This window comes from Pyxicephalus adspersus, chromosome 5, assembly GCF_032062135.1.
Source record: "Pyxicephalus adspersus chromosome 5, UCB_Pads_2.0, whole genome shotgun sequence".
NCBI lineage: Eukaryota > Metazoa > Chordata > Amphibia > Anura > Pyxicephalidae > Pyxicephalus > Pyxicephalus adspersus.
Genome location: NC_092862.1, coordinates 119,896,139 through 119,921,415, shown reverse-complemented (window position 1 = coordinate 119,921,415; position 25,277 = coordinate 119,896,139). Strand labels below are relative to the sequence as shown.

The 25,277-nt window shown below is 38.7% G+C and overlaps 1 protein-coding gene across 1 annotated transcript in view; it reads left to right on the top strand.

Annotated features, from left to right (window-relative positions):
- The window catches only part of KMT2C (lysine methyltransferase 2C), a gene marked incomplete in the record, with an annotated part of 134,348 nt that extends 109,110 nt beyond the window's left edge, over positions 1-25,238 (top strand). Inside the window, 23 exon segments of the mRNA XM_072413394.1 lie at positions 1,154-2,844; positions 4,030-4,138; positions 4,546-4,624; positions 5,124-5,187; positions 5,830-6,062; positions 6,431-7,957; positions 8,218-8,427; positions 8,920-9,084; positions 10,083-10,221; positions 10,302-10,449; positions 11,295-11,473; positions 12,190-12,326; positions 12,684-12,930; positions 13,775-13,914; positions 15,530-15,634; positions 16,608-17,730; positions 19,154-19,290; positions 20,177-20,319; positions 20,536-20,704; positions 21,598-21,714; positions 22,331-22,404; positions 23,498-23,606; positions 24,684-25,238. Of these exon segments, the coding sequence (XP_072269495.1) occupies positions 1,154-2,844; positions 4,030-4,138; positions 4,546-4,624; positions 5,124-5,187; positions 5,830-6,062; positions 6,431-7,957; positions 8,218-8,427; positions 8,920-9,084; positions 10,083-10,221; positions 10,302-10,449; positions 11,295-11,473; positions 12,190-12,326; positions 12,684-12,930; positions 13,775-13,914; positions 15,530-15,634; positions 16,608-17,730; positions 19,154-19,290; positions 20,177-20,319; positions 20,536-20,704; positions 21,598-21,714; positions 22,331-22,404; positions 23,498-23,606; positions 24,684-24,776 (7,138 nt within the window).
- Between the last annotated feature and the right edge of the window lie 39 nt (positions 25,239-25,277).

Below are 25,277 nucleotides of genomic sequence, written 5' to 3'. Positions count from 1 at the left end.
TTCAACATATATAGACGCTATGAACTCCAGAGCTCTGAAACCTGCATATCATTTTCTGCATATCTAATCAACATTTGTTAACCTCTAGTTTATGTACTTGTTGGTTAGATAAGGGTCAGCTACTTCAGTAGAGTAAAATAGAAGTGGGTGAGGAATATTTATTGTAACAGATTAGGTGATCTCTTTCTGTGTTACAAATAATTATTAAAGAATGTATATCAAACAGTAAAAACATAAACACTAAAGTGTCCAAAAGTCTACCAAGCAACATATGCTGGAATGTTGAGTGCTTTAGGAACACTGTCTAATTGACTGTAAAGTATCGTGGTTTAATTCATGTTTGAGTTTGAGTAAAATGCTTGGCTATGACCCCATTCAGAGGGGAGAAGTGTTCCACAAAATAGATGGTAAGAGTGTAATGTGCCAAAGCAATTATGGTTGTCAATGTATGCATACTACTAAATTATTAAGCGTAAGTATGTGTAGTAAGTAGTCTTAACCTGATGCATGTTTCTTTTAATAAAGGTAACACTTATGAAAATGAAAACGGTGGAGACTGCCATTTCCTGCAGTGTTAATTGCATGGCTGTTATGTTTGATTGTTCTCCTTAAATATTTTATATTGCTAACCACAAACAGATATACAGTTGGCAGTTCTAATTTTACTCGGTCTAACCTGCATAGTTGTTTAAGGTCAGTGCCTCAAAAAGTATTAAAACTAGAAGATAAGTAGGACACACAAGCAACTCTCTCAAATACAGACCCCGTATTTCATAACGTGTACCTATACATCTTTTTTATGATTTAGATAGACTTTGAAAATTTGTGTTACAAACTTCGTCAATAACTAGTTCTTTAATTGGTGTGTGTCACCCTTGTTTAATAGAATAGTGCTTATTTCCTATTTGTCGAGTGTCAAAGCAGAAAGTCAGGATAATCACATTACTGAAAAAAAATCAGCAGTAAATTCTCATTTTCCAGTAATGTCTACAATATATTGAACCTCGCAGAATATTCTGTGTCTTTCAGTAGACATTTTTTCAGTATTTACTATGTTTATGTAGCATTTGTAACAGATAAGTGTCCCTGTATTGAATATATTAACTTTGTTTAAATCCTGTTTGAAATTTGAAAGTATCCTCTTGTTTTACAGATTTGTTTATCCTGGGCCTGGCACTGTTTCTGGTCATGAACGCTTTATGGGACCTCCGGTACAGATGCAAGTTCCAGGAATGGCTCCGCAAATGAGAAGAGACATGTCCATGGAGCTACCTCGGTCTTTAAACAGCACACAAATGAACAATCCTGCTGGTCTCCCTCCACATTTTCCTCCACAGGCAATGCCTGTTCAGCAGCATAATATATCAGGACAGGCATACATTGAGCTCCGCCATAGGCCTCCAGACAGCAGGCCGCGAATTCTTTTAGGACCACATTCTAATATGATGGACCCATCATCACAGCATCAGAGGCATATAGGTTATTTTACAAGGCCTGAGTTTCAAGGCGCAAGACTTATGGAACAAGTGCGTGTTCAACATGCAGATTTATCTAATCAAGTCCAAATTCCTTCAGGCTTGGAACAGTTGATTCCTACAGAGCAACAGCCTTTGATGATGCATGGAGTTGAACAAACTCAAACCAGTGAGAATTACCTACAACCACCCTTGCCCGATGATAGCATTGGGAAAGAATCAACAGTTCTTCCACCTGAAAATTCCGAAACTAGTGGTTTAGAGGTAAAACTGGATCCTGATGATCCTTCTGAAAAAGATCTTGATGTAAAAGATTTAGATGGGGTTGAAGTCAAAGATTTAGACGATGAAGATCTTGAAAACATAAACCTAGACCCAGATGATGCAAAAGGAGATGATCTTGATGGCCTGGAAAATTTAGAAACAAATGATCCGCAGCTTGATGATCTCCTAAGATCAGGAAAATTTGATATAATTGCATACACAGATCCAGAGCTTGATCTTGGAGATAAGAAAGATATGTTTAACGAGGACCTGGACCTTGGCGTACCTATTGATGATAAATTGGAACTCCAATGCAAGCCTGACGAGGAAAACAAAAATAAAGAAACTGCTAAAATATTGTCTGCCTCTGCTTTGTCAGAATCAGTTCCTGCTGTTGCCAGTGAAATAACATCTGAACCCCCAGAGGATAAGCTTTCAGATGTTAAGTCTGAACCAACAGTATCTTCTGTTGAGCCTGAGCAACTGAAAGAGGACATTATATCAGCACCATCAACCAACAGTGACCAGTCAGAAAAAATAGAAAATGACAATGCCCCTAAACCCGAACATCCTAGTGACCAACTGCAGCTGCCTGCCCCAGATGATGTAGATGCTTGTGGAAATCTGGAGTCTGTTCCAATGCTTACCAACCTATTAACTAGTGAGAGTTCAGAGGTGGATAAATTAGGCTCTTCTCCAGGGATCATGACTGTATCACAGCCTAATCAAGTGCCAGTTATTCCTCACAATTTAATAAATTCTCCTAATCAAGTGATAGAACCAGCAATAAATCAAAATATGGGACCAAGACCTCATCATGGCTTTGCTCAGGAGTCCCCTTCAGATTCAGTGTTTTTGCCTGGTCAGCAAGGGGGGCACAACTTTGTTCCAGGAGACCCATTAAATCAAACTTTGCCTTGTCCCTCTGGTATGCAAACTGCCCAACAAGTTATGCTTCAGCAGAGTCGAGAGAGACCCCTTCTTCTGGAGGAACAGCCTCTCTTATTACAGGACCTTCTTGATCAAGAAAGACAAGAACAGCAACAGCAGAGGCAGATGCAAGCTATGATCCGCCAGCGTTCAGAGCCTTTTTTCCCTAACTTTGGTATGTACAGATGCTTACATTTTCCCCCGTGTTCTAGAGTTGTATCAACTACCAGTTGGTTTTGGCAACTTGTGATCCACTTAGTGAGTCCTGGGTTCATCCTAATGATGGCACCACCAGAAACTATTAGAAGTGGGCAGCACTCTGTACACCGTTTCTTCTGTGAATTTCCCTTAACATTTGTGTCACGACATCTAATGAGTAAAGTATCGGGCTGTTGTGCCCAATCACTCACAGCTTTCACAGCCTTTTCTAGGCAGCTTGGCTGGTATTTCTTATGCAATTGGCTTGAGTTTCCTTGATCTGAATGCAATAAATTCCATCAATGCCATAAAACAACTATATTATGTGCTATTTATTAAAACGTGGTCATGTGTCTTTGAATTTGCTATATATTATTTACTTATTCCTATTCATCAACCGTTGAACAATAATCACATAGTCCTATGTCCTCTTGTCGCCTAAGACTTCATTAGAGTCATACTCAAAATATTGAAAAATGTGAACCGTCCTTGTCCATAAAAACAGGTCAGATTCAAACTCCTATTTGATATTTGCCATGATATCTGATGATCTGCCCTAGACAGCTACCACTTTAGAAGCTTTTGTATACAAAGCCAGTCTCCAACCAAAACCTATTTTGTTTGGGGACAGGGACATGGGACAGGGAAGGATCAGAGCCTCAATCAGGTATTGTTTTGGGCAGATTTCCTTTATTTCCTTTAAGGACAAAAAGTTAGTCTATCTAAGGAGACAGAAAATCAAATTTTAGTAAAGTAAAGAAGGCATTCCGTGTTTTTTATCTTCTGCTGGTATAAAGCATGTTGTAGTTCGATCAAGAGTTGAATTAAACTCTAGAACTCCAGGATGCTGTATGTCCTAAAAACATCTTGTTACAGAAATTGGCCATACTTAGCTGGCTAAAGACCTTTTATGAATTATGAGTAGTTGCCTAAATTGTTTATTGTGGAATAACCTGTACTACATGTGTGATTTATTGACATGCGGTAATATGAACTATCAAGCATGTTCACTGCAGTCAATTGAACGTTTAAAAACAAATAGTAGCTGAGAATTCAAATGTGATGTCAATGTCTTTATTATGTTTAGGAGTTCATTGTATTGATCACTTGCATATGCAAACTGATATGTACTGTATATTGACATTTTTTATGTTCATTTCAGATTTGGATGTAATTACTGATCCAATAATGAAAGCAAAAATGGTGGCTCTGAAAGGCATCAACAAAGTGATGGTTAATTCCATGGGGATGTCACCAATGGTTATGAATAGGTATTATCACCTTGCTGTTGTGTATGCTAACAATAAAGTGGAACACTCATGAGTAATCTGTTTGTTTTGGTAACCTTTGCATACAAATAGAAATAGCTTTGACATGGTGGTATTTCATCATAATTAAATGAATACAGCTAAAGTGCAGATCAATTTTAGGGTTTGTCACAGCTTAGTATTAAAATGATTTAGCAGAGCTTTAAAATTTAGCTTCAGCTGTATCACATATGCAGAAAGTAATGTAAAATAGTCATAAACATGCCAAAGATTTTAATTCAGGCATTAAAATTATGCAATTACCAACTTGTATAACTTGTATTTGTCTACAATACAGGTCAGTTAATAGTGATGATTTGATATTTCATTTTTAAACTTCTGAATTTAAGTGTCATGGTCCTGTCTTTTAGATTTCCCTTCGTGGCACAGCAGATGCCAGGGAAGCAAGCAATGGAAGCTCAGAACCTTGTTCCACCTGCTATTACACAGGTAATGTTTTTCTATACTTTCCAGCTTTGGTATGTAGATGGCATCTTATATATTTTTAAATGTCATGAAACACAACTAGTTATTACAGGTTGACATTCAAAAATCCAGCAACCTCCGGGCCTAAAGAGTGCCGGATTTTTGAAGGTTATACTCTCCTCCACACACAGGCCTGCCTTCCTCTCGCAGCACCCGCGGACATCTGCACTGTTCCAGGGAGCAGGAAGCAGGGATGTCTCATTTTAGTGTAGCAAGCAGGACCTAACAGCTGTTTCTGGAGAACAGCGTCATTAAAACCTATGTTGCCAAACAGTGTACTACAGCCCCTGTATTGAAAATGCAATCCTAAATTCATGCCGGGAAACTGACAGAACCGGATTTTCGATTGTCAACCTGTATTTTTATAGGTTGCACATAGATGATTGTTTACGTTATTTTAGTGTATAAATATATTACGTTTTTGTTATGGAGTGGTATTTTACCAATATGTTTTTTTTTTAAGGATGGAAACATACCACCACAAATGATTACACCCAACCCTCCAAATTTTGGTCCAGGATTTGTCAGTAAGTATCTTTAGTGCTTTTTAAATATATTCTTGCATAATTTTTCACCCATTAACGGCAACACTTCTTATTCATTTTTGTTGTGTACCAGAGCTATATGGTCACATCTGTGCCATGTCCATCCCAGAACAGTTTTGCTTTGATGTCATGTCATCTTGCTTTATAACAGTTTTGTAAGAAAATATGGTAATGTGTTGAAAAGCTAAAATGTTATCTTGTCATCTTCAGTGTGTAGTGTTGTAACCGTAGCATGCTTACATCTTCTTGCTTTCAATTACAAGTAAGTATGTACTTTCTTAATATTGCACCAATCACCCAGTGTACCCCCAGATTCAGGTTCCAGACATTGCTTAGTCTGATGCCATATCCTTGTAAGGATAATAGGAAAAGTTTGCCAAAACTTGCCTAAAAAAAAAACTATAGCTCCTGCAATTTTTGATGGCAGGACTTAGGTTTTGCTTTACATGATTCAATGTATTTGCCAAAGCAACTGTTAGTTTTGGTCACAATTTTGTAAACACCTGTTACTACAAAAAGGAGCCCTGATCAAATAGCAGTTTTCTACTTTGCCTTGATTTTCCCTGGAAAAATAGAATCTGTTTTCTAAATTGTAGAAATTTTCTACATGTCTTTTTTCCTTAGATGATGCTCGTAAAAAACAGTATGAAGAGTGGCTCCAGGAGACTCAGCAACTCCTTCAAATTCAGCAGAAATTTCTAGAAGAACAGATTGGCGCTCACAGAAAATCTAAAAAAGCGCTTTCAGCCAAACAGAGAACGGCAAAGAAAGCCGGACGTGAATTTCCAGAGGAGGATGCTGAACAGTTGAAACATGTTACCGAGCAGCAGAGCATGGTACAAAAGCAGCTGGAGCAGGTAATTCTGACCTTAAAGTGCCTGATTGGTCATTGGGGATGACAACATGGATTAAGGTGACTGTGGGATGGGGGTAACAACGAGGGCGAAGGTGACAACACAGATTAGCGTGGCAATCTAGGAATTATGGCAGTTGGATGTGGGGGTCTGGTATGTCATGTGATAGTGAGCTGATCTGCAGGAACATCTATGACATCATCACCAGCCAATTACAAAAGACAACGCACTGATTAGTTAGCCTTTTCCACAATAGGATATTGGCACAAAATAACATTACTTGTGTGATGTGCTTTTTTCCTGGACTGTAACTTGAGGTTTGTGTTTGCATTTTTTAAGGGATAACTACTATTTTTTTTTTTCTTCTTTAGATACGAAAACAACAAAAAGAACATACAGAGCGTATTGAAGAGTACAGAAACAAGCATCAACAGTTTTCAGTGGCACCTTTAATGCCCGGGGTTATCCCACAGCAAGCACTTGTGACTGGAGGAGCACCACCACCTATGAACCCACCAAACTTTCAAAATCCACAAACAATACACCCACCAGGCCCAATAATACCAGGTCAACCTGCACAGCCAAGAATGCCAGGATGGCAGCCTACCCATGCTCCTAGAAGCCTTGCACATCCACCAAGAATGCAGCGTCCAGTTGGTTCTGAAGTAGCAGGGCCTGCTGCTAATGCAAATCCCAATGCTCCACCCAGGGTTGAATTTGATGACAACAACCCCTTTAGTGAAACTTTCCAGGAGAGGGAACGCAAGGAAAGACTAAGAGAGCAGCAAGAGAAGCAGAGGATACAGCTCATGCAAGAGGTAGATCGTCAGCGTGCTTACCAGCAAAGGATGGAAATGGAACAGCAAGGCGTGGTTGGCCCAGACCTGAAAAACAGATCATTGTCACAAATGCCTTTCTTTGCTTCTGAATTACCAAATGACTTTATGCCAGTTCCACAGCCACTTCAACAATCTCCACAGCAGCAAGCACAGATGGGGCATGTAATACCCCCGGGAAACTCTCCTCCTTTTATACCGAATTCAGATAAAAGATCCCTTGGGCTCTCTCCCTATAGACAGGAGCCTCAAACAGGCTTTCCCCAAGCATCTTGTCAGCCCCCATTTATGCCAAATGTTTCTTCAGCATCACCTGTTGCTGATAGTGGACGTTCCAATGGACCGGACAGGCCGGCAGGTGCCACAAGTTTTCAAAGTCCTAGTCAATCTCTCATACAGTTGTACTCTGAAATCATTCCAGAAGAGAAGGGAAAAAAGAAAAGGCCTCGAAAGAAGAAGAAAGAAGAGGATGCAGACTCGTTAAAGTCTCCACCCTCAACTCCGCGGTCTGATACTACAGCTCCACTTACTCCAAGCATCTCCGAGGCATCAACACCAACCGTTAATGTCCCTAATGATCTTGGTTATCAAGAACATGTAGCTGATATGATACGCTCATCTACACCAAACACGGCAAACAACAATTCTGTGGATTTAGAAGATCCTCTTGTCACTAAAGACCTGAAAGGTACAGTTGAGGAACCTAGAGTCCAAGAAGGCACTGATCAAACAGACTCAAAAGTAGAACATAACAATCAGGAAATAAAACTGGAGAATACAGAAGGAGATAATTCTCTAGAACAAGCTGACCCAAAGTCGAAAAATTCATCAGCTGAATTAAAGACTGAGGAAGCCACATCGCACAATGCACTTTTATTAGAAACCAGCTCCTACCCTGCCTCTGGACCCTCAGGAAAACTGGAATCTGGCAATGAATTACTAAAACACTTGCTCAAAAATAAGAAACAGCCTGTCATGTTGCATCAGAAGTCTGAAGAATCTTTACAATCAGATGACTGTTCTATTGATGTAAAGTCTGCTGGAAAGTCAGCAGGTGCACTGGTGAGTTTGTTCAATATTCTGTAAAATCAAGTATCTTTTGTTGTTGTGGAGCATTATTATTATTGTTCAACTGCCTCCACATCCCCCCATTATTGCTTGTCTGCTAAGTCTGCTTTTTTTGTTTTGTTTTTTTTTAAGCCAGTTGAAGAAATGTTTGCAGCAGTTTCCATTATTAGCTGTTGGAAAGTAAATCCTCTGAGTTGATTTTATAAAAAAAAAAAAAAAAAAAGTAAACAACACTTTTTTTTTTCTTATCTTAGAACCCTCTGGAGCATAAGGATATGGTCAGTTTTAATATTAACCAGAACCTGCTCTCAAGAACTGATTTTGATATGGATAAGAAGAAACCAAGAAACAAGAGGGTTCAGAGAAGTGCAGAAAAGGCTGCCCCTCGCTCCAAGAAAAGGAAGAAAGAAGAGGAGCAAAAACCTATATTTGCCTCTTCTGAGACTTTCACTCATATAAAACAGGTAGACATAACACTTTCTTTCAAATTCCATTTACTGGTCAGCTGTTTTATTCCTTTCAATGAACATCTCGCACATGAATTATTGTGATTAGAATTTGTGACTGTCTTCTAATTGTGTGTATATTTGTCATTTTTTTTTTTCTTTTTACACAATTTGCTTCAATATGCATAAAAGATTAAAAAAAAAGTTGCTTGTGTATTTTCAAATTGAGGGTGTTGCATGAAAAAGAGCTGCTTTTCAGGGGCGACAGTCCTTTCATCTGATGTGCAAATACAACACGTAAGTCTGCACCTTGGTTCTGTGTCTGCAGTACAAGCTCTGCACATGCACTGACTCTTGTTTTAGCAATTTTTGTTGCGTTTAAAGTCATGTGCACGCTAGTTCAGCTTTTCTTTTTAAAATGCTTTTATCTATGAACTTCTTTCAACTATAAAATTACCAATTAATTTTTGCTCATTTTAGTAAGATTCTACTTGCTTTCTTTCTTTTCAGCAACTCTCGATGCTTCCTCTAATTGAGCCAATTGTGGGAATGAACTTTGCACAGTTTCTTCCGTATGGTACTGGCGCAATAAGTGCTGGGAGTCGCCTTCTGGGAACCTTCGGCTGTGCCTCCCTTGACGGGGTTTCAGATTATTATTCCCAGTTAATTTTCAAGGTTAGTACTTAATTAAATAGAATGTGAAGAATTGTATGTCTTTTGTATGGAAGGCACTTTCAGATCTGTTGCTATTATGAAATACTTGGCTTGTTCTTAATGTGTTAGCCACAAGATGGGGCTGTTCAGAAGTGGAATATCTACTTATAATGTTATGTCTGATTTTATTTCTATAGCTAAATGTAGTAGAATGATATTATCTTTTCTTTTTGCTTGAAGATGAATATATATATATGGCAAGTTTAATCCTGAATACTTTAGATGAGCCTAGGAAATATTCAAAAATAGCATCCTTATGCACAACTGGTATTTTAGATACTGATAGTGTTTGTTGTTTGTTTACAGTTAAGGGTTACTACTGCAAATCCCATTTTACAATCCCCTGATCTGTTTCTATCCATACTGGATCTGATGCAGTGGACATGATTCCACTTAACCAAGTTCATTATATAATTGAACACACCACAGGAACACTTTTTTTTTTGCTACATCGACTATGTGGAATTTGGTACACACATTTTCATGTTGCTGAACTCTCAGAGATCCATATGAAGAATCATTTTTACAAATGTTTGAAATAGGTTTGTATCCGAGTGCACACTCAATATTGAAATTAGCACTAGGTAATAGGCAACTTTTGCTGTCAGAATATACCTGTTATGTAACATTTCTGTGCTATAGATGTTCTTAAAACAAATGTGAATATTTTAAATAGGTACTTAGTGTTCAACTTTTTTTTTTTTTTAGGCCGGATGGCAAAAAATTCTAGGCAGGTGGCAACCCCTGTATTGTGACCCAACTGTTCAGTAACCACTCAAAAACAGGCGGGTGGTTACTGAAAAGTGCTGGGTGGTCACCCGACTAAAAGGGCCTGGGAAGAACACTGGGTACTATTTGTAGGACTTAGTAGTGTTGTGCTTTTCTTTTATTCATTCACTTGTTTTAGTTTTTTCCTTCAACAAATATTTTTAACACAATTGCCATGTTTGTATTAACAGCAAAATAATCTCAGTAATCCACCTACACCTCCAGCCTCTTTGCCACCAACTCCACCTCCAGTGGCCTGTCAGAAGATGGTGAATGGTTATGCCACCACTGAAGAACTGGCAGGCAAAGCTGCCATTCTTGGAGGACATGGTATGTTTGATAGCACACATAAAATCATAGGCCTGTGTGCTTCTTTTATCGTTACATTTGTGTTCTTTTTTTCATTTCAGTTACCAAAACTCTGGGACCCAAACAGTTCCACCTGCCTTTCAGGTCCCAAGATGATATTTTGTCTAGAGCTATAACTCAGGGACCGAAATCAGTGGATGTCCCAGCTTCATTACCTACACCACCCCACAATAATCAGGAAGAGTTGAGGTGAGCCAGTACTCTTATCTTACTTGGCAAGCTTTACCTATATGATCAAACCACAGATTACAGGAAAACACAGAAAGGTGTCAGAAAAGCATGAAGGGTTTAGGACATCAGCTTTATCGTTGGCAGCTGAAGAATGTATCTAATACCAACACAAGCAAAAGATAGAAACTTTCATTGTAATGTAAAGCACTTTGAAAGTAGAGAATGAATAGGATTAGGTTTATATGCCATCCTCTGCCAATAAAGTATGCTAAATGTGACCTAAATAAAGATTTGTCAAAATGCTGAAATTTCAAAATGGTGATATTTTAAAGCATATTAACAATGGTTATCATTACCACCAAGAATGTTGATAACCCTTGTTGACATTTTGATAAATAAAACCATATAAGCAAAATTTATCAATGACCGCAGGAATCTAACAGGCCAAATGTATTACAGCCTTCTTGTATCTCATGGTGAGTTATACATCCATGTTGGGGGTTCCATATCTCCAGTGGAAGTCGGGTGCTCCAATGCTTGCTGCAGTCTCAGTGTGAAAATGAAATAAAATCTAGATTCCCTCTAAACTATTGCTGCAGATGTACAGTCCCGGGAATGGTTGCTAATTATTCTTACAACTGAAGTCCCGAGACAATTACCTAACAAATGATTTCCAACACACACATACTCATATATTTATAAAAGGGTTGTCTATCCTTTTATGTAAAGTAAAAATTTGATTTTAGGTTTACTTTAAGCCTGAATTCTGATACTTTTATTATAAAAAAGATACTGTTTACGATGAATAGCAAGGTTGTCTGTATATTTAAACAAACCATTCATTTGTCTTTAATATTCAGCAGGGTTCAGGATCACTGTGATGCCAGGGACAGTCCTGACAGCTTTGTACCCTCCTCATCTCCTGAGAGTGTGGTTGGAATGGAAATTAGCAGGTACCCAGATTTGTCACTTGTAAAGGAGGAGCCTCCAGATCCAGCACCATCTCCTATCATTCCAATCCTCCCCAGCAGCACAGGAAAAGGTATTCCTTTGTCTTTATACAATTAGCCTAACTTTTATTAACCTCCTTAGACACCCCCACCACCAGAAAAACATTCACCACTTTCTTTTCTTCTAAGAGTGTGCAGAGTGCAGTGAACCTGTTGAATAAAAATAAAACAACAATATTTGCACAACTGATTTTTAAATGGGAGTACAGTTAAGAATTGAGATACTGTGTGCAAAATACGTGCGCGGCAACAGTTTTTTTTTTTTTTTTGTTGTATACCTAACATAATGCTTTTATTACTTCTTGTTTTTTTTTTATAGTGTAGTTCAAGTGATATTCTTTAAACATATTTAAATATTTGTAATTGTTTTTAATTTTTTTATTTTATTTAACGTGTTAACATCACATTTTATTATCAAAAAGGCACTGCATAATGCAGGTGACAGGTCTGTAGATATCAGTTATGTCTTACCTTGGTAGAAAGATAACATTCTCTCGTAACAATACTTACTTTGTGAAAGTAAGTATTTACATCTTACCGTTTGTTGGAGGTGTTTAGGTTACCTCCGCTTATAGAGTATCAGCTAATAGTTGGCCTCATACCTCATTTGCAGTCCAAATGCCACTGTGCCACAGTAAATACTGGATTTTTTTTTTTTTACATCATTATATTCATCTGTTACACAAAGGGTTAAGACAGACACATTTTTTCCCTTATCTGTACCTCTGGGCTTTTTTTTTTTTGTTAGGATCCGAGGCCAGGGACTGTGGAATGAAGAGAGAACCTGGTACCCTGTTTTTTGGCTCACACTTTACCCATGCACCCAATGGGCCTAAATCGGACATGATATCTGTGGCAATCACCCTGCATCCTACTGCTGCTGAGGTAACTTACCTTTCATATGGTTTATGTTTTTCTGCCCTGTAATATTATTTCTTTTATGATTGTATGTTGTCATTATAAGTGTACATCCAGTTCATGGATGTTTTTCTGCCCTCACAAGCTCCCCCCTGTGTCTATTTCTTTGGACCGTTTGATAACTAAGGAATACAGAGAATAAAAACTTTTCTTTATATACCACAAACACAGGAAACCCTAAACCTTGAGTTGTATTTCAACTTATAGGGTAATTGGTCCAAAATCGGACTTTAGGTCAGCTCATGTTATTACCCCCTCATTATGTTTCTGTGTCCCTGGCCTGTGTCCGTTTTCTCATAAGTATGATAACTTTTATCTGTACAGAACATCAGTGGGGTAGTCTCAGCTTTTGCAGATCTTCTACAAGTCCACATTCCCACCAGCTATGAAGTGAGCAGCGCTCCAGACTCTTCTGTCATCCTAATGAATGGTCACAGTATGCACCCTAGTATGGAGTACCGACATCACCTGTTACGCCACCGCCCAAGGCTTGGTGCCATACCTCCAGCCAGGTTTATCGGACCTTATGCCATGAAGTCTCACAGTTTACCATTCTTACCAAATAATAGTGGTGAGTTCTGTAATTGTGTTGTGTTGTGTAGCATAAAAATCTAATGCATCCTTCTGTAAATTGAAACAATTATTAGCAACAATGCCAATATGTAAGATCAATTATTAGGAACTCCACTTTTAGATCATGACCCAGAGCATTCAAGGAAAATGTGTAAAGCATTATTTTCCTGTACCTTATTGAGCAGTGCACATGGCAGTTCAGAGGCTGCATTTGGTCCCCCGTGTGTGGTGCTGCATTTCTGTCACGCTTGGCCTTTTTAAATTGATATTCAGACACAAAGAACTCAGGTGGACACTTACCTTTTAAAGAAATGAAGAGATCTGCCCAGCAGTGGTAGTCCTCTTTGTTTGCTTATGTACCTCTAAAGTATATGCCCAGCCAAAATGTTTTTTTTGTGTTAAAAGCACAATGTGTTTTTTTTTTTATTTTTTTTTATTTTTTTTTTTTTTTGTCGGCACCCTTCTATGGAGATTTCTTTTACTTTCCTAAGGATGCAACATGAATAGAGAGGAAATTTCTCAAAAGTGAACGAAATTTTGATCTCAGAGAGTTGTGCCCAAAACAGGTGTAGCCATTGAATCATTTCCCCTTACCTTTTGCTTTGATGATGGCTCAAAGTTTTGAGTTTCACCTAACTTTGCTCCTCAGTAGAAATAATCACCAGAAAAAATAAAGGGGGTGAATCTCCCCACCGTCAACAAAGACCCTTGATAGACTTTACTAACCCTTCCCTACTTTATACATTTTAAGTTACTTTATAGTGAAAACGACGAAGGATGTCTGATAATAGAAGCCTAGCAGGGAAGATTTGCTCTAATTGCTTGTCCTATATTATTTTCAGGTATGCCAGGATGCAGAAACAATACTCCTAACCTGGGGGATTCTGCAGCTCTTAGGCCTTCATGGTGCTGCCACTGCAAGGTTGTGGTCCTAGGAAGTGGCGTTCGAAAATCTGTTAAGGATTTCAATTCTCTTAAACGGGTATGTATCACAACTTTGTGTTGAATCCTAGATTTGCACATGCTTGACAGTATGTAAAATAGGTACACCCTTATTGCTATAGGAATTAGGAGGGTAGGTAGAAGCCAGGTGCTACTAATTCAAATACCCTTGATTAATAGACCCTCTATGAAAGCAGGAGATTCACAGTTTGCTGATCTGGAGCACTCAGGTTTGTCGTAAATACAATGCCAGAAAGGAACAACACCAGCAATGATTTTAAAAAGGCATTGTTGCTGCCCAGAAATCTGGGAATGTTTATAAACTAATTTACAAACAATTTTAAGTTCATTCTTCAATAATGAGAAAAAATTTTCACTGTGAAAAAAAAAAAAAAAAACTAGTCAAAGTCCATACCTCAACCAGATCCAAATGCTGTGGTGGGGCATTAATTTTGCGGTGCATGTACTAATTGCCTTATTGAACTGGAGCAATGTTATAAAGCAAAGTGGACCGAAATTTCTCCACAATGATGTGAGACACTGATAAAGTCTTGCAGAAAAGGACTATTTCAAGTTTTTGCTTAGTTCTATAGGCTGAATCTCCTTCCCTAATTTGGCTTTATTTTTGTTACATAAATAACGATACAGTGCAGTCTGTTGTGGTGTTTTTCACCTGAGATTTAATTTAACCACCTAAGCGATAAGCCCGACCTTGGTACGGGCTTCAAAAAGTCACAATTATCGTTAAACCTGAACTTTTCTCACTGTATGAAAATACAGTGAGAAAAGTTTGGGTTTATCGATCACTTACCTGGTCCCGCTGCGATCATCCATCGTTGTGTTCCAGCGTCGGGTGTCCTCTCTGGGAAGAAGCCGGCCGGCTTCTTCTCCCCCCGTGCGTGTACGTCGGCGCGTACGAAGATGTCGGCGCGTGTGCGGGAAATTCAAACTGAAACTCATTCAAACACATTTTGTATTGGATTGGATACAGGAGTTTGTATTCAATCCAATACAAAATGAGAGTTTGAATTTTTGTTCTCATTTTGTATTGGATTGAATACAAAGTCCTGTATCCAATACAAAATAATAGAAAATATATTTATGTGGTTTTGTCTATAGGTATGTGACGGACACTAGGGAGGTGTTTTAGAAAAATATATTACTATACAGTATACCGAATTATCGTATTTTTCATTTATTTATGTATTCTTGTGTAAGCTGACTTTTTGTGTCTTTTATTTAATTTTAATAAAAATAATTTTTTTTTTTTTTTTTACATGATTGTTTCAAACATTTTTTATATTCGTGATTTCTACTAGAACCCTGTTCGGACATATTTCTGTAAGTTACAGGTCTACAATTTAAAAAAAAAAAAAAATTTTATGAAAAACTAATGCTTTTGGAACAGAAATCTAGACCTCAGTGTAACGCTCAGGTGGTTAAATAATTTAACCTGATAACAAGCAGATGATTTGTTTTTATCAAGTTCTGATATGTAAAACTTTACAGTTTAAAAAGTGTAGTTTTTCTCTTGACTGTGTACTTTACTAAAGCCCTGTTTAAGCACAGCACGTGTCTTTAAAAAGATAATTGCTGTGTACTAAACCAGATGCCAATAATTTGCTTTTCCCCTAACCAATATTTATGTGTCACAGGAGTTTCTTCCTAGCCCTGGGCAGATGGATGGTGAACTTGTCTTCTGCAGCAACAACTGCTTTTTGCTGTATTCTGCAGCACATGCCAAGTGCAATGAGAACAAGGTAACTAAGATAATGGCAGGCAACAAATTACCACAAGCAACAAGCACAGACAGAACATTTTTCTATCAAGTCATGCACAGTAGCCTTGAAAAGCAACCAAATGCATACATTTCCCCAGCATTCGTGTTCTTCGAGATCTTTTTAAACCAGGGTTTCCATCCTTTTTCCTCTGGTGGCAGACCCCATATTTTCCAACACCAAAATGATTAAAACTATGGTAACAGTGTTTACAGCATGCCACACCAAAAGATGGACATGGCCAAGTTGCTTGGTATATTGGTAGAGGACACAAAAAGTGAGCCTACTTGATAACTTTTGCACACATGCTGCAGTATTTACACTTACAGGTGTGTGTGGGTAACTTGCAGAGGTCAGATGCATGTAACTAACATTGTGCAGGGTCTATAGTATAGTGAATAACACCCCCTAAAATTTATTCCACCAAACCATCCATAGCACAGCCATACCCCATAAAACTTTTCTACTTTACTCACATAAACATGTATCACCCACATACACACATCTAATATACAGCAGACACTCCCCGCTGTAACTTGCAAACGATGCTGGCCAGAAAGTCTCTCATTGCTCATTACTTCTGCTGGGCTGTGACAGATGGTACCTACAACAGAGGAAGCGAATGAAGCCTTCTTGTGGCACTTTTGTTCACAAGCTAGAGTAGTGAGCGCCTGCTGTGTGTCAGTTACGGGGCACGCAAAACCGCTTTGACGGACCAAGTAATAGCCCGCAGACCGTATGCTGGACTAGTCCAGGTTTGAACGTCCGTCAAAGGATGAGAAGATTTATACATTTCTGCTTTGTCATTTGTGTTGCTTTGACCCAATTAAAAATAGCCTCTGTATATATTTCATCTTTATAAACATTTATGACAATGTTGTGTCTATAATATTGTTACTGGGTGTTTGCACATACTATCCCTTTAATACCTTGTTTGTTTTTTAATTTTTTTTAGAACCAGAACCATTCCTTAACACTTGCTTTGTCCAAGGAACCTCAACCAAAGTCTTGCCATCAATACAGTAACAACACTTCCACCCTGGATGTTCATTGCCTTCCTCTGCTGCAGGAGAAGGCTTCTCCACCTTCATCTCCTCCTTTATCTTTTCCTCCGGCTGCTTTTGAAAGTGCAAAAGTCGAGGCAAAGCCTGATGAACTGAAAGTCACTGTGAAATTAAAACCAAGGCCCAGAGCCGTGCACAGTGGTTTTGATGATTCCCGTCCTCTCAGTAAGAAATGGAGGGGAATGAAGTGGAAGAAATGGAATATTCAAATAGTTATTCCCAAGATGCCTTTCAAGCCTCAGTGTGAAGATGATATAGATGAATTTTTGAAAAAGCTGGGGACATCACTAAAGCCAGATCCGATGCCCAAAGATTTTAGAAAATGCTGTTTCTGCCACGAAGAAGGTGATGGAATGACAGATGGACCTGCAAGGCTTCTCAACCTGGACCTTGACCTTTGGGTCCACCTAAACTGTGCTCTTTGGTCCACTGAGGTCTATGAGACACAGGCTGGTGCCTTAATTAATGTGGAACTAGCATTAAGACGAGGTCTGCAGATGAAGTGTGTATTTTGTCATAAAATGGGAGCCACCAGCGGTTGCCACAGGTTAAGGTGCACCAATATTTACCACTTCACCTGTGCAATAAAAGCACAATGCATGTTTTTTAAAGACAAGACTATGCTTTGCCCCATGCACAAGCCAAAGGGAGCTCATGAGCAAGAACTGACTTATTTTGCAGTCTTTCGTAGGGTTTACGTTCAGCGTGATGAGGTGCGACAAATTGCAAGCATCGTTCAGCGCGGTGAACGTGACCACACTTTCCGTGTTGGGAGTCTTATCTTTCGCGCAATTGGTCAGCTGCTTCCACAGCAGATGCAGGACTTCCACTCTGCAACAGCATTATTCCCAGTGGGATATGAAGCCAGCAGGTTGTACTGGAGCATGCGCTATGCAAACAGGCGCTGCCGCTATCACTGCTCCATTGAAGAGAAAGATGGGTTGCCATTGTTTGTCATCAGAGTCAATGAACAGGGCCATGAAGACCTGGTTCTGACTGATTCTACACCAAAAGGTAAGGGAAATGGTAACAGGCCAAGGCACAAAAAAAATATTAACTGTTAAAGACCAAATTCACTTTTTCTTGGGGGGATGCTGTGTTTAAATTTTACCTGCACATGCACTGGACCCAATGAATAGTGCTTTAAACCTCTAAAATCTACAATATTCTCCACTTCTGCGCTAAATCTGCACTTCCTGGCTCTGCCTCCTCGTTTCATTTACCAAGTGGCCCTTCACTGTGGTGTTTGGCCCAAATCAGCCGGATGGAGCAACCGGCTAAAAACCTCTGGGGAGAACTATGCAAGTAAATGTGTGTGTTCTATGAAATAGCTGTTGGGGTTTTGGAGGTACATTGGTTCCATATAATGGGACAGATATAGCATGATACCGTCATCCATAATTTGGCTTTACTACCTTCCTCGGCACTGGCTTAATACAGATTTGCCCAAGAAACCCCTACAGAACTCTGCAGTACCCACAATCTCCTTTTGTTGCAGAAGAATAAAACAAAGTCTCTTCTACAATAAAATCTGACAAAATTTTGTATATTTAAGTCCGCCATTTGTTCTATTTTAAGGAAAGGAAAGCACTTTATGCTTTTATGTTACAAGCTGTAAACTCTTCTCATTCAGTGACTCAAGGAAATCAAACCTTGAAAGTTGCATTTTTAAGAAACGTCAGCAATGACAGAAACCAGTATTTTCATCTTGTTTCAAGGATCTAATTGTTTATTAGGATGACCTTTGTATTAAATGTTTGTCTCCTATTTATTTAGTTTTTTAGTTATGTGCACCTTGAAATAATGTACACATTGAAAATAAAAATCTTATTTCTCCTTTTTAACTTCTCAATGTTTTAAACACAAACATTACTAGCAGAAATGAGGACTTTTAGAACCATTTAGTAGATTAGAACCAAGAGGGGAAAACCTTCAGATTTAGTGGACATAAGCAGGGAGTTACTGGCATAACAATGTGTAAAAAAACATTATTTTTATTTCTGATAACATACAAAATATACTTAACTAGCAATAAAACGTTAAACACATGGCTTTGAATCACAATATATCGTACATTGCAAAAGAGCTAACAGACTGTAATAAACAGTACCAACGCGTTTTGTGGTAACCACAGCTTCCTCAGGGGATTTGATAGCAGAACAACATATATATGTTTCCAAAAGCCATTTAGTAGGTTATAATTGATTTTATTCTAACTAACTATTAATGTGATAGTTTGTTCAAAACAATGTGTATGCTAATATTAACTGTCCAAAAGTTCAGGCTAGCTGTGAAAAAGGGTGCATTTTGTACCTGCCCTTACTGATCTTTGATAAGCTCACACATGTATGATGGCCAGGTATCCAAAACTTGACTAAACAACGGTGTATGAAGTTGTAAAAAGATTGCAAGATATTACTGTTACATTGTTTTTCAGGAGTTTGGGACAAAATTCTGGAACCTGTGGCAAACTGCAGGAAGAATTCAGAAATTCTCAGACTGTTCCCAATTTACCTGAAAGGAGAAGATCTTTTGGGCTTAACCGTATCTGCAGTTGCAAGGATCGCAGAATCGGTATGTGTTTTTAGTAGTTGTTTCTCCAAATGATTCTGCTGCTGTTATTGTTCCATTGATGAGACTGGAAGACTGCCCTACAGTATGATTGTGTTTGGTTTGCACACAACGGACCGCAGGTTATTAATTTACTGCTGTTATTTAAACATATACAGTAGAACCTCACTTATTCGGCACCCACGGGGAATGGATGGTTCCAGGAAAGTGTAGTTCGCAGTTAACTGAGGTTACTCAGCCATTCAGCACTAGACTTGAATGGGAAGACTTGCCCCCATTCACCTCCAGTGCTGAATAGCCGAGAAAAGGGAAACCCTGATGACGCTTGGGCCATTATCCGGGTTTCCTTTTTCTCAGGCAATCACGGAGCGGAGCAATCAGCGGAACTCTGCTCTCCTAACAGCTTTGTTCTCTTGATTGCTCCCGCTGCTCTAGCAGAGCTGTGGTATGTGTTCTTGGATGCAGAACACACGCCACAGCTCTGCTAGGGCTGCAGGATCAATCAAGAAAGCGGAGCTGTCGGGTTCCGGTTATCTGACTTCCGGATAACCGGGGTTCTTCTGTATATGGATAGACCCCTATACTACAGAATTCAGAAGCGTTTAGGTTCCACTAACGATCTCCCCTTTCCATTCTTCCTGCTCTTGCTGGATAAATCCAATAAATAATCATACAAATCTGTAGCACTTACATAAAGTATGAAGAAAATTGCAAGGAGTTAGAAGTGTGTAAAGGATTAAGGAGTTAGTGTAGTAAAAAAAAAAAATAATTACTTTCCCTCATCATCTAACATGAACAATCTTAAAATATTAGAGAATTAAAATCTTTAATAGCATCCTTGTACTTAGGTTCCTTATGTGTGTTTGTTGGTTTTTGTTCCATTCTGCAGCTCCCTGGAGTTGAGGCATGCGAAAAATACACTTTCCGTTATGGGCGGAACCCATTGATGGAGCTCCCTCTGGCCATCAATCCCTCTGGGTGCGCCCGCTCCGAGCCCAAGATGAATAATCATGTGAAGAGGTTCGTGTTAAGGTATTTTCTTTTCATTTCACATAGCCCAGGTGTCTAATGCTGTGTGTGCTCCTTTATGTTGTTTTTTCTGTCTCTGTTGTCTTGCTCTTTATCTGTTTGTGTGTTTATACTGCTGCTGTGTTGTCTGCACTGGCTTGTTTTTTATTTACTGTATACCTAAAGCAAAAGTAATCTTCAGTGTTTTCTTTATTTTTGTGGCGTTGTGACCATTTACAGGCCTCACACCTTGAACAGCACCAGCACTTCAAAGTCCTTTCAGAGCACAGTTACAGGAGAACTAAATGCTCCCTACAGCAAGCAGTTTGTCCATTCCAAATCCTCTCAGTACCGGAAAATGAAGACTGAATGGAAGTCCAATGTGTACCTAGCTAGGTCTCGAATTCAGGTTGGTTTTATCTCTACACAAGAGTGTGGTGGCTGCATTAAAATAAATAAAGACTGACAAGACACAATATACAACAACAGTATAATTAAAAGAAAAGCTTTAGTTTGGATCAATTCAACGAGTTTTAAGCGGTCAACCTATTTTCGGGCATTGTGATTCCCTTGAATGATTTTCTTTAAAATCATATCTATTTTTTGTGTTTCGCTTTTAGTGAAAAACATAATATTGCCCAATCAGATATTGAACAAATTGGTGGTGCATCAGATACTTGTAATGGGTTGAAAGTGATTATCATTAATATTGGAATATTGACTGAAAATATCAGAAAATGAAAAAAGAGGAAATATCAGGGGGAGGAAAACTACATAGTGTAAGCCTAGCATAAGTCTGGTGTAGCCAATAAACTTCAATACATGTTCCAGGCAGGTATAGGGGCTAAGTGTCCATTTTTATCGCTACGGTCAGGTTATTCATTGCATATATATTACTTGTCAGTAATGTTTTGGGGCAGTAGAAGAACACACACTGAAAGCTAATTTATTGGCCCTGTTTTCCAATGCAATAAATTTCATAGACTTTAAGGTTATTTCCAAGCTTAGCTTAAGGTCTTTCCCATACTTTCTTATTGTGGAAACTTATTTTGAATGGCACCCCAACTTGTTACTTCAGCATACCTGCAACACATCACATGGCAGCATCCCTGCAGCATTTTAAGACATTACTGCTGAAAAGGCAAGTATGGTGTCACTTTTTCTTCTTTGTGATCACTTTAATTATTTCATTCCTTTTTGCCCAAATGTACGTGTGATGAAGGCACTGTTCATACATTTTTATCAGCTCATTTGTATATATTATTATATGGTATCTAAGATCCTAATCTTTTTTTTTTTAAGGGTCTGGGGTTATATGCTGCTAGAGATATTGAAAAGCACACTATGGTGATTGAATACATTGGAACCATTATACGCAATGAAGTAGCCAATAGAAAAGAGAAGCTGTACGAATCTCAGGTATGCTGAATTATATTGGATGTTAACTGCTTTGAAATCACTCCAGGTAATGTTCAAGCAAAACTTGAAAATGTCTGGGTTGACACACACAGACTTTTAAACTATCTGGGCTCGCAGGACCAATGCATTGGCCGATGGGAGCCCAGTGGTGTCCTTGCTTAGTCCTAAACTGACCGATTTATATTCTGCTGTGATATGAGAAACTCCGATACAAAGCTGATAGGTTAGCAGATTGCAGGGGCATGTTGGCATGAAATCCTATATTCCCAAACATTGTGTAGTGCTACCGCTGCATTGGAGGCAATGGGTTAGCTTTACCCTATTGCAGAAAGCCAGACAGTTCTAGGAATGCCATGATTACCAGGTAGGAGAAATATTCTTCATGCATTGAAAAAATTAAACTACAATCACAAATGCCTATTGCAATACATAATAAATGTTTAGACCTGGATTTGCATACACTATAAACTTTGAAAAATAGTGTCCATCTAAATGATTGGAGGATTGGGAAGTATTATGTGTTTACAGTGAATATATTATTTTTTTTAATTTCTGTTTGCTATGGTTTTAGTTTTCATTCTAAAGCTCTGTGTTTTTCCTAAACCTTTTGTTTCAGAATCGTGGTGTATATATGTTCCGTATCGACAATGAACATGTCATTGATGCCACATTAACTGGAGGACCTGCAAGGTTTGTAATAAGATCAAATACAGTTTTTAGGCTCATTGGTACTTTGTTGCTTTGTTCCAAGTAGAAGTGCACAGACCTTGGGTTTGGCTATGCTGAGCAGTTTTACAGGGTGAGACACTAAAAATGCATCAGAAAACACACACAGCTAATCAGTTTTACATCAGCCACATGGCGTGTTAGTAATGTGTGAATAAAACTTTATTGCAATGTGTATCATATATAAATTCTGTGTTTTTCTTCATAAATAAGTTTTACCTTGTTTGTGTGCTCTTTTGCATCTTAGTGCTTCTGATCCCCTCCAACCGCTTTCATACATTTCTTATCTACATGCACTTGCCCCAGACTCATCTATACATTATTGCTGTGGTCCAGCTCCTATAAGTGCCCATGGTAGACCCTGCTTATATAATGTGCGTCAGTCATGTGAGAGGGTGGCACTGCAGCAGTGCATTTGGGAATTAGTTGACATCCTACAGTAGGAAGTGTCTGAACAAAGACCTTTATGGTAAAACCATTATGTATTCTTTTGGTGAAAGGTTTAAAGATAAAAAAAAAAAATGTACTTAAAATTTACATGGTGACATCGTTTGAGAATTTATGATTGCATTCAGATCTAATTTAAGGTGTACATAAACTGACAAGACTTCAACTTCCCTAATTCTGAGGTCCAAAATAGGCCAATATCACAGTACAAATGTGCTGACTAGCCCATTGCTTGGGAATCCTTGTAGATTAATCTGTTTGCCACATTTACCGAGAGTAAAGATCTGCATAGCACATTTGATAGTACTTAGAGTTGCAAGAGGTATCAAAAGCTAGCTTCTATGGAAACTTCAGTTAGATCTTTGAGCCTTGGCCCGTCATCCTTCTAAATCATTGCATAAACCATGGTGATGTATGAAGCCTATAGTTGTATGTATGTATATATGTGTATATATATATATGAGAAAGGCTGCAGAACTCCGCTGAATTTGTCTGATGCATTTGTAGCGCTGTATATTGAGGATGGTAATGAGACTGCCTAAGTGACTGGCATTATTATATTACGGTACTTTTTGTTCAATAACTTGCAATGCTGATGTTTTGTTTTTAGGTATATCAACCATTCATGTGCGCCTAACTGGGTGGCTGAAGTGGTAACGTTTGAGAAGGGACATAAGATAATTATCAGCTCCAATCGCAGGATACAAAGGGGTGAAGAGGTATGTTATTTTCTTTTTATATTTCCTAGATCAGTGAATGATTTCAGAAAACTGACCTGTCCCTTTTTACTGGAAGCCTAATATTTTGCCCCATTCTTTATATACACTTGACATTCAAAAATCCGGCAACCTTCGGACCTGAGGTACGCCGGATTTTCAAAAATTCTGGATTTTTGAAAGTTATACTTGCCTCCACACACAGGCCAGCCTTGCTATTGCAACACCCGTGGACATCTGCCACAGTTCCAGGGAGCAGGCACCGAGACCTCGCAATGTGTATTTAGTTTAGCAAGCAAGACCTAACAGCTGTTTCTGCAGAACAGCGCCATCAAAACATTAGTGGCCAAACCGTGTACTACTGTCCCAGTATTGAAAATGCGATCCGAAATTCATGCCGGAAAACTGAGGGAAATGCATTATCAATGGCGGGATTTTAGATTGTCAACTGTATGCTCAAAAAGTTACCTGAAAGTCGGATTGGCTGATTTTCGATGGTTAAAAAGTTGAAAAGCTCCGGCATTGATGCAGTTATGATAAAGTGGGTGCATCAGTGTGTGTTGTGCAGTGCATGAAGAGGCAGCCTGTCAAATTGTGTTTTCATTCATGCCACAACACATCGTATATGTGATACCACACGCTACAGGACCATTGTCAAGAATGAATAGCATTGTGGTAGTGTTTTGATGCCCTCAGTGCCTTAAAAAACAAACTTTGGGGGAGAAGGTTTGATTTAATAAATAAGAATAGTTTTAAATTAACTTTGCTTTGTTGCTTGACGTCTTGTAATAGGATTGTGCTTTTTGTTTGCTTCAAAAGAGTTTTGCTTTCCCATAAAATCTGTTGATACAAAACCCCCTTGAAGCGAGACATATCATGAATAATGATTGTTCTCAGAAACGTCAAAAAATGTCAAACTGATGACGCCAAACACAATCCACCCTTAAGTGCAGCCAACTGGGATATTACTCATCTTTCTTCCAGATTTTTTAAATGGCAGCTGCACTAAAGGTGAAGTTCTTTTAAGGAGTCACTAAATTTGATGAAACAGAGTCTAATGGGCTCGTCTTATCTTTTCAGCTCTGTTATGACTATAAGTTTGATTTTGAAGATGATCAGCACAAGATCCCCTGCCACTGTGGTGCCGTTAACTGCCGGAAATGGATGAACTGAAAGCATTCCTTGCTACTCCATGGTTTTACTTGTCCCTGAGATGTGATTAAGCATGCTGGCTAAATGATACATTTGTGTCTTCAGAGCCTGCTTAGCAAGTGAAGCTTAGAAGCCGCCTGTGGAGGAGGCCGCTGTCAGCCTCTCTGGAGTGCTCCGACCAGGCAGCTGGTTTCCGAGAAAGTCCCAGTGCTTTTGCTTCGTGCTCACTGGAGAAAATGTTTTACTGGGTCAAGAAATAAGTCAGCAAGCGGGCAAATACCTGAATGTAAGACTGAGATCACCAGCGAAGCAAGATGCCCAGCGTGCTGGCCACAGCCTTATACGAAAAAGGGGCAGGCCCTCTAATAAAAGAAAACTAAATAAATAAAGTAGACACCACTGAACAAGGAATGTACTGAAATGACTTCCTTAGGGATAGCGCTAAGGGAAAATAACTTGCACTAAAATACATTTAAAATACTTGATTCCATGAGTCAGTTTATTGTAGTTTTTTTTTTTTTT